General features: G+C 40.0%; 1 protein-coding gene across 5 annotated transcripts in view; it reads right to left on the minus strand.

Moving 5' to 3' along the window:
- Window positions 1–16,986, minus strand: part of nbeab (neurobeachin b) — a 175,863-nt gene that overhangs the window by 89,633 nt on the left and 69,244 nt on the right. For 2 of the 5 annotated variants that reach the window (XM_072392133.1, XM_072392131.1), the window contains exons 21-33: window positions 15,850–16,042; window positions 14,719–15,705; window positions 13,612–13,829; window positions 13,250–13,403; window positions 12,416–12,596; window positions 11,386–11,480; window positions 10,926–11,033; window positions 10,451–10,613; window positions 8,454–8,892; window positions 3,419–3,582; window positions 2,138–2,267; window positions 1,218–1,337; window positions 264–391 (exon numbers count right to left, since the gene is read on the minus strand). In XM_072392133.1, the coding sequence (XP_072248234.1) occupies window positions 264–391; window positions 1,218–1,337; window positions 2,138–2,267; window positions 3,419–3,582; window positions 8,454–8,892; window positions 10,451–10,613; window positions 10,926–11,033; window positions 11,386–11,480; window positions 12,416–12,596; window positions 13,250–13,403; window positions 13,612–13,829; window positions 14,719–15,705; window positions 15,850–16,042 (3,080 nt within the window). The remainder of the gene's footprint in view (window positions 1–263; window positions 392–1,217; window positions 1,338–2,137; window positions 2,268–3,418; window positions 3,583–8,453; window positions 8,893–10,450; window positions 10,614–10,925; window positions 11,034–11,385; window positions 11,481–12,415; window positions 12,597–13,249; window positions 13,404–13,611; window positions 13,830–14,718; window positions 15,706–15,849; window positions 16,043–16,986) is intronic. The other 3 variants (XM_072392135.1, XM_072392134.1, XM_072392132.1) reach the window with 2 other exon arrangements.

Raw genomic sequence — 16,986 nt, forward strand, 5'->3', positions numbered from 1 at the left:
CATTTATTGTTACTATGACACATACTACATCTAGAAATAATCAATACATGGAGTGAATCATGAAGAAAACAAAACACACATGCCATGAGATGAATGAAAGGGAAAGCAGACATAATTAGACTCAGACAGATCTCCAGATTGTGAAAAAAAAGCTACTTTCCAGTCAACACCTACTACTACATATGCATCCATCTATGATGTAGCAAACAGAAGGACTAAAGATAGAGGAAATTGCCACATAAAAAAAACCAAAACATCTATACCTTCTATGAGTAACTCTTGTCCGTGGCTGCCCAGCAGGGTGCGAGATAGAAAAGGTGCAAAGTCAACAAAGATCTCTCTTAGCAGGGGCGCCACTTTTTCCAAGGCCCTTTCTAGCTTTGTAGTGATGCTGTCAAAGAGAACACATCAAAACAGAAGTCACAAATAGAAATTAGACACGTGAATTAAAAATTATTTGAATTGAAAATTAAAAAGAAATAAATCTGTATATTCAATCAAGGATTAGGCAGAAAAAGAACATTTACAGCTCCACACTTTAAGTAGCACACACAGCTATCAGCAGTTGGTCTGCAGCTGGACTACCAGGGTCGTGGTATGTGCTAAAGATAACCAACGTATTTCAGAGGATGCAAACCAAGCCAGATATCAATAAGAGTAAGGTTGCCAGCATGAGAGATGTCAGTAGCAGAAGATTTAATGTTTTTTTTTTCAAATCCAGGTGAACACCTATAACCAGCTGTTTGCATTATTTGGTGTGATGTGTTTACAAGAATCGCAAGTGAGATCACAGTTGTTCAAGACTGCAGAGGCAGTTCCATATCTTCTGCACACTAACTACTGAACCTGCCTCTGCCTGACATAATCTAAGCACCTCAGAAAAACTGTGAGCTGGATTCATGCAGCCATTCAACTCAGACTGAATACAGACAGTGATACGGCTCAAGCTGCAGCATATCTCTGTGCTCCTGTGTGTACACACAGAGACAAAAAAAGGCAACCAGAGGGGAGCTGTAGCTTGTTTTCCCTGTTAAGATGGACAGAAAGCAGCAGGATAGAGAAAACAAGAGAAAGGAGAGAAGGGTTCAAGATTTCTATGAATGTGTAGTATAATCTGCCTTCCAGCAATTCGGGGAAACAAAGCAGAGGCATGACAGACTAGCATAAAAGGCAGGATGCAGGGAGGTGGTCTAGGTGACTAACATAGATGTCCTTGCCTAAGACACTGGCCTGCATCTCTGGAGGCTGCCTGTAATCCTGTCGGAGAGCTAAAGGGTTTGAGCTCAGGAGGTGTCAGTCTCTTACGCTGTGGATTGTGGTTTACTTCACATAAGGCACTGAAATAAAGAGAAGAAACAAACAATAGGCAGCACCTACTTCAACTTGTCTTGTGGATGGTCTCATGAGCTAATAATGATAACAACATAGATTAATAAAATCATATATTATATATATATATATATATAGTCTTTTTTTAGTATAGTGGAGCAGGTATATCAGTTTGGGTGTTTTACCCTTAAGAAAAATACCAATTCAGGCTTTAGCAAGCTCCACAGCAAGATAATTCCATCATTGACTTCAGAGTTACGCTAAATGATGTCAGTTACTGCTGCCATGGCAACCAAATCTCTATTCCTCTTGCGGAACACACTGAGGCAAGGAGAAAGAGTCAGAGAGACTCTGGAGTAAGACCTGGGCTCTCAGCAGTCAGTAGGAGAATAGATCTAAGGACATCTGCCACAAACTATTAGGGCAAGTGAGGAAGATGAGACAAGGTCACAACCAGATATACCAACAAATTAATACATATTTACATTTAAAATTGAGCTAATAATGTTCATATATAAGCCACTTTATTTTTATGTGCAATATTTTGCACATAAAAGATAAAAGCCAAAAATTAAAAGAACTAATAATCAATTAATGTGAGGATGTAAAGCATCCATAATTAATCAAATTATGTAAAAGAGGTAGATGGGCTCAAAAGAAATATCCAAATATATAAATGAGGAAATCCTGGGGAAAAGAGAAAAATTAACGATCAGCCACATACACACAACTGTACAAAAGTGACACAATATGACTAAATTAGATCAGTAACAGCGAACACACATAAGTTCGTACAGCCTTATTGTACCTCATATTTTCTACTGTGTCCTCAGGCATGGGGGCCACAGTTTGCACGGCTGGAAGATTTTTACTGGTAGCTCCATTGACAAAATTGGAGGAAGAGGAGGAAGAGGAGGCAGAGGCTGTCTCAGCGGCTCCTGAAAAAAAACAAAGAAAACCATGCAACATTAATGCAAAACAAAAATGAGTCTAGATATGTGCATTTTTATATGTTTACATAGCTGTAAGGCTTAACTTTTAGGCTGTGAAATATTCTTATTCATTCAATATTGCTCTATTTAAGCTGAGACCAAATACAATACTTTTATAACCAAGCCAGACACTATAAGACAGGACACTGAATAAAAAGACAGCAAAGAAAGAATGGGAAGTTGTGAAGCCATTCACAGCTGGCTGCTAATAGACTTCAAAATTCAGCCAAACCAAATTAATTGTGCAGTGTAACTAAATCTGCACTTACACTATTTCACACATATCTGTAGCAACATAAAAATTCAACAAAGTTGAATTAACAAGCCTGCATTTCAAAACAATATTTACATAATTTTTTTACTTACTGCATTGACTTTTATTATTAAAACTTAAATTTGTACATCAAGACCACAGTAAGTTGAAGGTGAGCCATTGTTCTTGACAGCAAACTCCCATTGTATGAAATGATTCTGAATGCACTTTTGAGAAGTTAAAACTGTGAGATCAAGGGGTCTATTTTTTAGCTGAGCCACTTTCACTTGGACACATTTCTCGCATTCCTGCATATGGGCCCAGAGAGGAAAGAGAGAGTTTTTTAATGCAGCACATTAAAAAGGTGTTGGTGCTCTTAATGGTTTTTGGTGTTAAGTGGGTCCTTTCAGAGGCTCAGACTACATGAGCCTTGAGGTGAAACGGACTCAACCCAGCAGAGCCCCAGGAGATGTAACGTGACAGCAGAGGCAGGGAGAGGTGGTGCAGTCACACAGGAAAGCACACAAGAGGAAAGCTTTGTGTGGAAATTCCTCCTCAGAATTAGGTTGGTATTGTTCTGCAGTACCTAATTCAACAGACTTAAACTAGGGCAAGAGGAGGAATAGTAGTGGTTGTAGGGCAGCTGTTTTCATTGTGCTCAGTTGTTTTCATTGTCCTCAGTGTATGTTACGAATGGAGGGGGAAGAGAGCCATCTAGTGGTACTAAGAAGGGCATGCAAGGCCACATGAAAAGAGAAATAATGCTTCATTTCTATTCTTGGAATGGCATCAATGAAATAAAAAGCATGCAAAATAATGCCTGGTTACCGTTTGTAAGACCTACCAGTAGTGTTGATCATGCTTTTTGAGGTTGCAGAAGCAGCAGCAAATATGTTGGGGGTACTGCTAGCTGTGAGCCCAGGGGAGGTGCAACTGCTGCTGGTGGTTCCAAGTGTGTTAACTGCTAAGCTGCCTGGGGAGGTTTTCTTCACAGGCAGCACCACACTCCTACACACAAAAACAGATTATATTCAATTTACGCATGCATTGAAATTCTTTTTTATCCTTTTTTTATTTTTTAGATATTTACAAAGCATACAGTTTACCTAAATAAATAAGAAAAATAACAAAACAAACACAAGACCTAATATACAGGGTGAAATTAGACCGTTATATAGCAGGTTAGCTTCAGACTTTTAATGTTGTTCTAATATAACAGACTCTGCAAAGTCAGTGTTTTGCCCAGAGGCTTTTTCGACTTTTTCTAGGGACTGAAAATCAAGTAAATCCTTAAATAGCCATTCAACTGTCAACTTCAATTCTCTTTTTCTGATACACCCCCCAGAGCATAGAAGCATTAGGGAGAAATATACCAATGATCTTCATCAGCTTTTGCTACTTTTAGTCCGTGCCAGGTTGAGTATGCTCACTTATTAGTTAGGACCTTTGAAAGGTAAACGTACCCACTTGAACTCAGTCTTTCAATGTTGAGCATTACAGGAAATCAGACGCGCACGTGTAGATGTGAGACGTAGGTATATAGTGTGAGGATCAGCATTCTAGTAACTGTGCTTTCCTTTACATCTGCTTCTGCTAATGGAGGCCTTCTGCAACACTCTGCTCTGCTGGAAAGAGCTTAAATATCATCAACTCCAATGAGAGTCTCCAGGAGCTACTTGTGAGGTATTCCTGAGCTATCACACATTTGCTGTTACCTATAATGTATGTGTTCGAACACAAAAATCTAAAACTAAGTGAACATCCCTTTACATTTTCTACTTGCTTTGTGCAGATCAAGACATCAACATCTTCTTGGGGTTTTTTTGGAGGGGGGGTTCAGAAAAAAAAGAAGACATTTGTACAACAAATGTGCAGCTTTTGGGCACTTTTCCCTATTCATTCCACTTTTTTAACTAGAGAGAGAAAAAAAAAAGGGGTAGAGATGCAAGGGATTTAACATAAGACATCAACCATAAGAATACATTAGGAACAAGTACAGTAAGTTAGAAAAAAACTTCTATATTTCAGTTACAGTCAATAACTTACGTGAGAAAACATATGCTCTTAAGTGTCTTTTTCAACAATTAAAGTAAAAATAGGTTTTTGTACAGTTTTAAAGACAAAAAAAGGAAAGGAGCACAATGCAAAAAAACTCACGTCTATTAGTTTGTTAAAGCTATGACTTGTTCACAGCTAGCCTGAGGAAAGGGCTAGCAATGCACATTTTAAGGCTTTATAAACACTCGAGCTCTTCAAACCTTCCCAACAGCCGACGGCTGCTTAAAGCAGCTGCCTCGCACTTTACCAAATGAAAATAATTGATGCCCACAAGGAAGATAGGAAGTCAGACGAGTGTTTTCAAACAGTCATTTCCTCAGTTTGTTTTTAAGAAATGACTGTTAACAGTGAGTCTAGGTCATTTCTGGAACTCTGAAAGAACTGCTCATGGGTTTTCCACAAAGACAAATCAAAACCTGTTTGATTGTAAAATACCTCTGGGGGATTTTGCAGACTATGAGTGGCGGTTAACTGCTTTATTGTGCAGTGACACTTGCACAACTATGAACTTCATAGAAGAATCATAGGCAGAAAACTATCACAAAATTCACTGTCAGAAGTTTGCAATTAAATGTAAAAGACCTACAGAGTGATGACTTTGGGAAAAAAAAGAAATAAATCTCACTATTTTTTTAAAAGCTGAAGGGCTGGCTTCTCAAACAGGATGCTGATCCTAAACACAGCTCAAAAGTTATAAGCTGAAGGATTTACCAAGGATCTTTTCTTGTAAACATCACTGAAAACCTGATGAAGGGACACTAAAAGGGCAACACACACAAGTGCCACAAAAATCTCACAGAACTTGAAGGCTGTTTGCAGGAGGGATGGGCTAAAAACCCTTAAACAAGAGCTGAAAAATTTAAGCAAATGAAAAAAGGCCATAACAAGATGATTCTTGTCAAAGGGCATGTTGCATACGACTACACATACCCTGAGCCCAAATTCTTGCTTTAGATTATCTTTACTGTATACATGCACACACAATAAAGGACCTAAAAACAGCGGTTTCCCTTTCATTTATAGAAGTTAACTGTATGATGCTAAAAAAATGACAGAACAGAGCTCAAATATTGAAACATGTAAAAAAAAAAAAAAGCTTGTGAAGGCTAAAGATTAAAATCGCACTTGTGACCTTTTGTGACGACACAGGAAAGCAGAGACACACCACTAAGTTACCAGACTGCTGTTCACATGCAGTCTGACTGGACGAGGATTAAAGATGATGCAGTAAACTTGACCCTGCAAGAACTGCCTGACAGAAAAGAGAAGCAAAGCTTGTCCTTATCAGGTTCACTGTTGGCTTTTGGGTTTGTTAGGGTGCCAGATAATGTCTCACCCAATCCCCTGCAGTTGCTCTGGGTGACAAAGGCCAGGCCTTTGCACTGTCACAAGTTAAGCCTGTTGTCATCTGAGGCAAATCCCCAGATATCCTCCCTCAACAAAACAACACTGACTTTTACTGTCAACATTTGTTGCTGTTTTATATCTACAGTCCATCTCATCGGTCACGTCAAAGAAACACGCCGTGGGACTAAAACCTAATATGGGCAATGTTACCGGAGTTTTTAGCTGTGTACAAAACATCCAAAAACTAAAAAAATTTACACATTGAGTGAAACTGTTGCCCAATGGAGAACCACATAACAGGCATTCAAATCTAAAAATAACAGTAAAATAAAACATTTGAAACCAAGCAGATCAAAATCAGCTCAATCACAGATGTGAGGAAGAGAGACTGGAGAAAAGCTTGAAAGCTTTCTAAAATATTAACATCACCAGGGATACAGCTGTGCTCTGAAGAACACTGATGACAAGTATGATTTATTTAGTAGAGCTATGTACCGATATCCTGAAATCACATTGACAGATTTCAGAACATCAGTAGCATATTTTGACTGTAAAAACCGGATGTTTTTTTTTTCTTGCTTTCCAAATTTATCCTTAGCATGCATCCTTCGTCTTTGCAATGGCTGTTACATTACATTAGATCTACAGGATGTTGATAAAACATGGACCTCTTTTAATGAATAATTCATTAGCCAAGTGCTCATGAATCATGTATAGATTATCGAGTGCATATTTTATTAATAGGATTGTCTTAATTGAGTTGCAGAGAATAAAGCAGGGATTAATCTTAGGATGAATATTAATAAGGTCTGCGGCTGTGGGAGATGTCTGCAGTGTAAAGTATAACCAAAGAAATGTTTCCTTTATGAATCCCAAAATAAGGTTCTAATCCAATAAAGCTGTATTGGGAAATACAGGGAAAGATATAGAGCAAATATCCCGCGCTTACATGTGCTTCTAGTCCCAAATTGAATAGAAAACAGTTATCACTGCTCTCCATCATGTGAAAACTCAAATATGTAAGGTCAAGCAATATCTCACCAAGCTAATTTGAGGATAATGGAGAGAAAGTTGAGGATCACTGAGGTATTTCTTTACTGTATTCCCATTCGGATTTTGAGCAGTTTAAACCCCCTCTGCTATGACATACTCTGTCTCTATGCAGTTCACTTTAAGCCATTTTCCCTCCATCCTCTTTTTTGATGTTGTCACTCCCAATCTATTTTTGCCCTGACAGACAAATGAAAGGCATTTCCATGGCTGGCAGCTCATTTCACTGGCAGGTGGCAAACAATTAGACATAGCAAATAAAGGTGGGAGGGGGGAGTGACATGAAAAGCATGAGACAAAGTTGTAAATGTGGTCAGGAGGCTTTGTGTGAAAGCATTTCAAAAATAATACACTTTGCCTTGGCAACTCATTTCAGCCTGCCAGCTCCCATTACGGATGTGAGCGGTGAGAACGATTGCCAGCCATGGTGTGGTGCGTGGCCACTTCTGTTCAATCTGTCATCAACGCCCAGGAGACCCCCACCCTGTCAGCTGCCTTCTCTCCACATACTGCTCGATCTTCTCCCCTATTCATCAGGCTCACCTCAGCCCAGCTCAGCAACAGAATGCATTAAGGAGAGGGGAGACCCCATTGTTGCTTCTGAAACAGTGTGTCCTACAGGGTCTGAAGTGACTACAATCTAAACAAGCCAGTGGTGAGATTTGTTTTTTGTACCAAACTATCTCAAACGTCTTCTTTTTTTTTTTTTTTTCAAAATCATATATTTTTGTCAACTTTATCAGCTGTAGAAGATTTAGATCAGAGGGAGCTGGAGCTTGAAATCCCTACAGCAGCAGCTTTGTAAACACTCAAATCCTGACAGATAACTGTGGTTTTTATCTAATCCAAGAATGTAAATAAACTTCAGCAGTACAACAGTGCCTCAGAGAACCTTTCAAACTCAAGATTTTTTGCTGAAGGGAAAGAATACAATACAAGTAGACTGGTGAATAATGTTTTGCAGTCTACTTAGAAGCCATTAGTGGTATGCTGCATAGCTGAGATAAATCCAAAGATTAACTTCATTATTATTGGGTCACTTGAGAGATTGCACACACCCTGACTCACCCACAGCCACAAATCCTTTATGGTTTTAAACATGTGATAGCTATCCACAAACAGATGTCGATGGATATGAGCATAGGATAAGGTATTTTTTTCTGTAAATGTCAAAGGAAGGTTTTACATTTATGTAGCTTAATTTATGCAGTGAAAATGACAATAATACTACAATTAAATCTGACATTAGAGTAAATACCAATTAAATGTGCACAATTAAATGGAAAACAAATGCTTGTAATGAGTAGAACATGAATCCAAAAAAGAAATAAAAATGGTCGACGGGAAAAACTGAAAAGGCACAATTCATTATAAGGAGTTTTTTTCATAAAGTTTCAGATTACTAACCAATGAAAGCTTCTCACCTGTCAAATGAGTGAAACTGCATTGGCAGCATGGCCTGGGCCTTGGCAGCAGGGTCAGGGTTGGACACAGGCTCCAGCCCAGCCTCCATGCCATCCACTGGAGCTGCTACAAGGCTCTTCAAAATCTCCTTGACATTAATGCCCTTGTTGGACTGACTAATGCTGGTAGTGGAGGATGGTGGTTTAAACATCTCTACATTGGCAGATTCAGACAAGCTGTCTTGGGACTTCTTCCCCTCTGAGCATAGTGTGTAGTGTGATATGAGCTCACTCATGGCGCAAGATCCCCCCACTCTGTGATCCTGGTCAGACCCGTTAATGACACTGGCTACCTGCTCATCTCCAATCCCAGAGTCTGTGTGGGAGAGAGAGATTTCCAAGTGGAGGCCCTCTGATGACACAAGGTGGTTTTTACTGCTTTGAAATGCTGTTGCTGTTTCTGTGGAAGAGAAACAGGAAGTGCCAGGCAGGGACATACATACTCTACCCATCATATACCAGTCAAAATATACATATACACACATATACCACATATACAATCTATACCATATAGAAATAAAAGCCAACTTAATATTAACATAGCATTTGTTGAAAGCAGTAAGAAATTAACTAAATAATTTACTGCTAATACCAGTGAATAAAACTGCATTCCAGAGCTAGTGATACATTTCTTATCCAAAAAGTAAATATAGCATGTGTACACAGAGCCACATGGCAGGGGAGCTTCTTGGATCTCGCTCTAGAAGCTCCAATTCACAAGTGAGATTTACTCGCAGTTATTCTCCCTCTATGTTAATAAAACATGAATCCTTTTCTTCAGCTTCTTTCTGCCTGAAGCAAAACCTATTCAACTGCTTTGAGAGTGAAGAAGTTAGAAACATAGATATGCTGCTCTATTATTCTGGGGCAAATACTGTACACTGCACATTTGTGCGTGTATGGAACAAATTAGTAACATTTTGCTTGTTCATAAAACTCAAACTATGGTACATACAGAAATCAACTTAAAATGTGTTCTGGTTTTCTCAGAGAGCTGCAGAAGTGACTTTCCAGTCAGATTCTGGTTTATCCTAAACCAGTGGTCACCTACATGCAAGGGCAGCCATATTAATATTCATCACATGCCCCATAACGAGGTCAGCAGGGCCTGATTTAGCCAGCAAGTCGTCTGGCTTCCTGGTCCATCAGACAATCGTCTGCCACATGCCGTCTGGAAAATTCCCCTATTTTCTGGTAAAATTTATGAAGGCGGCAGTGTGCCTCTCTCCTCCCAGCAACCTCTATGATCCCATTCTCCTCTGGTGGATTGCTTGCCTAATGGGCACTGACAGATGGGGCTGAAAATAGCAAGCCTGGCTCCACTGCCCCAAAAACCCACAGTGGTTGGATAGCATGCTGCTGCTTTCTCATCTCTGAACTTCTCATTGCTCATCTTCTCATTCTTCATTCGGAGTGGTCTCAGCTATTTAAACTACACTTACATATTCCCTTTGGCCTCTTTCCTCATCCTCTAGTTTCTTTTATTCACTTCACCTTTTATCTGAATGAAAGTTGATAAAGTATGCTCACTTGTACATTTCATAAAGGCAATTGGCACTGCAGCAGACATTGTGTTAAACCTTTGTAGGCAACCAATGATTTCCTTTCATGTTACTTAATGTATTATTTATGACTTGAAGCACTCTCTACCTTTCATTTCAGAGTGAATGTTGATGCCTATTCAAGTTCATAACCACCATCTTCAGCACCAGTATATTTACTTCCACGCTTACTTCTCTATGGTGCAATTAGCAGAGCTCATGAATAAGTCATAGATGAGCCAGTGGAGTGTAGGCAGGGTATCCCTGATGTTTTACTGAATGAGCTCTCAGCTCTCACAAGCTGGCACTAGTGTAATAGAAAAGAACATGGACACTTATCATTTGTGTAAATCAGTTACAGTCACCTCAAAATAAGGTAAGGTGAGCACAAAGATGAATGTAAGAAAGATAAGGCACCTTTGCTGGTTGGCGAGTTGATCTCCTGGCGCATACTGCGGCCTGACTGGCCACTTATCGTCTCACGTTGAGGCTCAAGGATGTCGCGGTATTTAGAGACCATGAGGACAGAGATGAAGTACACCACAGCTAAAGCCAAGAACTGGGCTTGTTTACTGTCATCCTGTGGAGAAGAATTATAAAACAGTTAATCCACTTTCTACTCAGAAGACTGTAATTTTCCACAGTCCTCACTGCAAACATAAGTTACATTTAAAAAAAAAACTACATGAAGCACTTGTGCTAGTTGTAGAATATGTTGCTTTAGAAAACAGCCATTCACATGCACGTGTAGCACTTTACTAAAGAACACTGTATTGCACATCGGTTAGTCTGCCACAATAACTAAAGCAGTTTTCATCCTCACTAACATTTGCTTTTCTTTGTGACAAGCAAATGCACATCCTGTACAAACAAACTCGTAGACCAGGCTCACCACATCACGAAACACAACAGCGCGGAGTCGATTGATGTCTACATCCTGCAGAAGGCGGTCAGGGTCCTTGATCGGTGACAGGTCAGTAGGGCCAGTCTCCATGGCTGTCTAAAGCGCAGAAATGGCACATTTTGACATGCTGCTATGTTCCATTCAGGGTGTGTTTAACCTGTTTTTATCATTACTTTTACAGAATTCTTGAGGTTAAAAAAAATGGGAAAGATGGCGGAATAAAAAATTTAAATGTTTACATTTGGCAGACACTTTTATCCAAAGCGACTTACAGAGTTAAAAGTATGGGCTCACAGAGGATCATACTGTGCAGGTATGAAGAAACTAATTTTGTGACACTATTAAGTGGTCTTCCATTAGCATGTATTGAATAGATGGAATTTTTAACAAAGGGCTCAGACACCAAAGTTTCCCTTTCAAACAGGTGATATGTGACATCATAGCCGACCTTGCTGGAAGTCATAGCATTTTGCAGGATATCCTGTGTCCTAGGGTTGTGTCTCTGCCTGCACTCCAGACAGTTCCTTACAGCCACACAGCACACTGTACACAAACAAATACACAAAAAGCATAGGTTCTCATTTCAAAGTCAAGGGTAATTAAATGCTGATAACATGCATGACCTCTTTAAACCTAATCAGTTATCTCTGATAATTATTTGTTCCAGGCTGACGGGAATGAAAGCAAGAGTAAAATCAGCAGCCAGACTGATTTCACACCAACGCCAGTGATGAGAAATTGTATATTTGCAACAAGGACATTGAAGTCTGAAGGCTATTTCCCATCCCCCAGACCACAACTTTAAGTGAACAATCAAGCAAACATAAGCTTGCAAACCCAAAAACCCACAGGCACAAACAGATAGGGACAAAAAATGTAGTCTTTTGCTCACAAAAAAGTGGCGAGAAGAACACATTCTCTTTAAATGTATTGTGCCAAAGAATTCTACCAAAACAACACACATTAAATGTCTTCAATTAATCTATTCTCAATTCAGCAGTTATTTGCCTTTCCTTCAAATATAATTATTTATCTCTCAAATATATGCAGTGGAAAAACAAAGGCCCAAAAGGGCAGAGAAAGCCTATGAAACACACTAATGAGAAACACAAAAGGATACCATTTGCAAAGAGAACCTGATTGCACTGCAAATCAGCCTCTTCTCATTGTGAATTCTAAAATAAAGGCCGTGTCATTTCTCACAATAGAGAACAGTAGCAAAAGAAATAGCAAAACCCATTCCATTCTACAATTACCTACCTATTCAGTTGATGATTCTTAAATGAATGAAATGCTCTGCTGATCAAAAGGAGGACTTTCAGGGATTAGTAGAATAATTATAATGTGTATAGAGTCATTTTTCTAGTTGTTCACTTTTCTGTGTACAAACACCACCTAGTGATAAAGTCATTTTTTCACTGCCCGTTTGCACGGGCTGCCATTTACATCTACAGCAGTCTCACACAAACAGCTCTTACCTAGTCTGAGACACTGGCGCATCAGGCCACCGGAGGACATGTTTTTCTCAGCCTCAATCTCACTGAAGTTGAGTGAGCTCGAGAAGACCAACACATCTACCAGAACCATGAGGCGGGACAGGAAAGTGATGGCGGTCTCTGATGACATGCCCTGCGTCGCCTCGATGTTCTCCAACTCCGTCTTACACAGGTAATATAGAACAAAAGTAAGAATGTAAAGTGTCTCCTCTGTTTTCAGAAGTTTTGACACCTAGCTTTGACTGAAGTACAATTTTCTACAGCAATAAAGAATGAATAAAGAAGTGTATCACACATAAACAGCTGTGAGTGTTGATAGATTTTGGGACTGAGACAGTCTAATGTCAGGAGAGACCGAAGCAGAGGTTCCAGTTCAGAGGTAAGAAAGTACATGTTTAGCTACATTTTTCAGAACAAATCATCTGTGAATACCATATGAAATTAAAAAGCATAATTACTAACCTTCAAAGTCTAATAAAAAAAAACAAAACACAAAAGATGATTAAATCAAGACTGAAAATTTAAATCTTGCATAGTAATTGCAAGAGATTGATCAATGTAAAAATCAAATGACACAGAAAGGTTAATCATAAACACAAGAAACTGTGGCAAAGTAAAGTCCTCTGCATTAATTGTAGCAAAGTCAGGGTGAGCACATCGGAGTCACACCAATCACAAAACAGAAAAAAAGTCATATTTCCCACTGGTACATGAGCTGTTGTTGTATATGCTGAACAGCGACAGACCAAGATGTTACAATAAAATGCCGCTAGATGGCGTTATTCCTCTTTACTGAAGTCAGAGAGGTGCACTCACAGAAGGAGAGGTGGCTGCTGAGAGAAGAGGCAAAATCCCTCCACAAGCTATAATGATGTTGTCGACCATTTGCGAGATGAGATGGATGGTGTTGTGGACAAAAATGATGTTCTCGTTACTGTTAACAAAGTCCATGACAGATTTGGTGGAGTGGCTGCAGAAAAAGGTGGGGAAAAACACAAGATTTGTATGGATACACATGTTTTTCACATATAACAATCCTACCAATTATTATTTCAAGGCTGGTCAATCATAAGACAATGCAATGTGCAAGAAGCAGAAAACATGTATAGGATTACTACGTGTACCATACTCAAGCTTATTCTCTGCATATCTGAATGCACATAAATTACTTCACACACCTCCTCCAGACATGGACGTCACTCTCCAGTGCAAATAGCAGGTCAGTGAGCAGTCTCTGGTGCATGGTTGACCATTTGAACTCTGGGATGCGGAACATTGTAGTGCGTGGCCCAGGGCTGAACTGACGTTGTTGTTCCTCTGTCATGGGCACGCCCCTAAAGCCAAGGTCCACAGGTACGTCCCTTTCCATCTGAGAGACGAGGCGGGCATGCACACTCTGATGGGAGAGCAATGAATCACTAAAACAAATACATTTTTATATGGCATATACAATCACTGCCCTTGTGAGATACTATATGCATCAGCAGAACATCCATAAACTAATATAATGCTTCTGTTCTATTTTTCACAGAGAATGAAATATTGCACAGCAAGTCCTTATATAACCTTGTTTTGCCTGTGGCTACAGAAAGAAAGTAGAATCTATAATCAGTGCAACACCTAGTAAGACAGAAAAGTGCTGCAAAAGCCCTTTTTTTTTTAAAAGAAGCAACATATTTAACATGAGCAATTATGCAACCCCAGAGAAAGGTTTTAAAATAAACTCTTCCTCCCACTGGCCCTTTATCAGTGACCCAATCTAGGCAAAAGAGCCTGACCTCTGAAAAGGAGCACAGAGGAACAGAGCAATGAACACATCCCAAGCGACTGTTGTAGAATAATGCTTTGTCTCTTTCTGCCCTCCTGTTGGTTCAGTTAACTATTCCAGCAGCCCAGTTTCCTGAGTCTCAGAGGGATGATGCCTGATGTGCACCAGGCCTTCCTGTCCCCATTACAAGCACAGTAGGGGAAGAAAGTGATCTCTGTGGGTCTGTGAATGTAGAACTGTTCACCGAGGGCCAACACATCCTGACAATAACCTTACTCTTCCTCTACAACTTCCTCTCTTTGACACTGGTGCTGCTATTTTTCAGTTTTTATGATCATCTGCTTTATAGTTCCCTCTGTCTAAGAGATGTGAGATCATATTGGTTGTGTTCATAAGTGAACCTCCTCTATTTCTTTCATGAGTCTGAAAATAGCAACACATCCCTCCTGTTTCAGATATTACAATATGACCTGTTATTTCATGAATGGATTATGTGGTTATTTGGTTTCAGACAAACCTGTGTGGTGGCTGTTGTCTGAATCTTCTTCATCTCCTTGTCTTTGCCATCATCTGATCTCTCAGTATCAGAAGTGCTGCCTGTTGCATCTACTGCACTGCTGGTCTTACAAGCCAATGGGTCCCTCCCAAATGTAGCTGTGCCCTCAGTAGCCTTCAGGAGTTTGGAGTTCTCATTTTCAGTCCCAGCCTCAGGGCTAATGGTTTCAAGGGCTGTCTGCATCTCAAACTCATCCTTCTCCAGGATACTGGGTAAGACACTGCCTGACACATGAGCTAGAAGGTTAAGTTCCTCACTGGGGCTGGTGTGAACAGGCAGCTCTGGATTAGGTAGGACCATAGGATCAGCTGAACTGAGATCAGACAGTAACTTGTCCTCAATGCCAACTGTTGGCTTGCCAAACAGGAAGTTGTTGCTGGGAGGGATACTGTCCTTGTCATCATCCAACTCAATGAGAGGGGCAGCATTTTGGTCATCCAAACTCTCCTTTGGTAACAACATACTGCTGACATTACTGTTGAGCTTTTCCACAGCAGCACAATAAACATTATCCAACAGAGAATCCACTTCCACCAGAGGCCCATTCTCAGAAACTCCTAAAGTTTCAGTGGACAAGTCAACATCATCCAGCTTTACCTCTGTAGCCTCCACCTTTTCAGCTTTGATGTCCACCAAAAGGTCATGAACTTCAACCCTGACCCCATTTACAGTAACCTCTTTACCCCTGAAAGCCTCCTCATGCCCCTTTTCTTCAGCCAGCAGGTTGCGCGAGTCAGCACCCTCATATTCCATCTCACTTTCGGGTGTCTGAGAGTTATCATCCATTTCTCTGATCTCAATCACACCTTTAATACCAGAGGTCTGAGCAGACAGACCAGAGATAGTGCTGACCAAACCCTTCTTCCCTTTTTTAATATTCTCCTCTTCTTGGCGCTGATACTCTTCATACATCTTGGCCAAGTATTCTTTATGTGCCTCGTATGTAACCTATAAAAAAGTCAAAGATATAAACAGCTACATCTTTACAGCATGACGTAATGCAATGAAGTTTTAAAGAAGCTTGACAGACTAGTTAAAAATGTCTGCCTCAGCAGCAGAGGTCAGTGTTTCTCTTTGTTGCACAGTACTCACCTTAGAGTGGGCTATAGAGAGAGTGTCCACCCACACACGCCATCCTCCCCATTCATACTTGATGGCATGATAGAGCAGAATACGAAATATGTTGTACACCATCTCTGTGATTTTCTGCTCGTCAGAGTTTTTAGGGTTGATGTATCCAAGAGAAAACATCCAGTCCTGCCAAACAGAGCACTGGAGAAGACATCTGCAATATGCACAGGCAAACTGTTATTGCACAGAATCACCAGGCACCTACATGACAAAATTAAAGCTAAAATCTTTTTCAAATTTTACATATAAAAAGTAAGTAACAGAAAATGACAATGTTTAACTCCTGTTCTTTTCAGTGACTGTCCTCAATATTTCATCCATGGAAGCTTAATCATACTCCCTACATATCTGACAGGCCTCCCAAGTTCTCAGTAGGATTTAAAAAAGGTTATCAAGGGACATAGGTCATTATTCTGTTAACTTTGGGGCCTGTGCTGGCAAGTCCAGTGAAGTAGTTGGATGCACATGATGAAGCATAGCCCTTAAAATGATTCAGACTGTGCCGCTCCTCTACAGAAGGTTTAGGAGTCAATTTAGGAGTCAAAGTAGCTAATCTTTTGATAGCAACCCATACCAGTATCCCTTCTCCATCAAACTGATGCTTGAACTTTTTGTCTGAGTGATCCAGTCACTCACCTCTGATTTCGTCTGTCCATACAAGTTTTGAAAAATCAGTTTCAAGGTGTTTCTTACCCAAATCTTGATGCATCAGCTTGGGAATCTTTGACAAAGGTGCTGTTTTAGCTTTCCCTACAATGTCTCTGAGTACTTTTCTCTTCAGGACTCTCCGAGCAGTTTTCATTTCTGTACTATGGTGGCACTGTAGGTTAATAGGTTGCTGTTAGCCTCACAGTAGTGTGTGTGTACAATTGTGAGTGTGTGTGTGTTTTCATCCATCCAGCTATTCACAACAAAATGTTTGATGATCCCATAGTCAAAGGTATAGCTCCTTGCAGAGTTGTATCTAACAGGAATTCAACGGTTTGTCACTCTTCAGTGTTAGTTTTTGAAGCTGCTTAATAATAATGCACTTCTTCGTATTATATGATATGATACTGTGTGTATCAGAGGGAAAAAGTAGAAAGTGTCACAGAGACA

The sequence above is a fragment of the Leuresthes tenuis genome, unplaced genomic scaffold, assembly GCF_036924035.1.
Source record: "Leuresthes tenuis unplaced genomic scaffold, fLeuTen1.0.hap1 SCAF_9, whole genome shotgun sequence".
Taxonomy (NCBI): domain Eukaryota; kingdom Metazoa; phylum Chordata; class Actinopteri; order Atheriniformes; family Atherinopsidae; genus Leuresthes; species Leuresthes tenuis.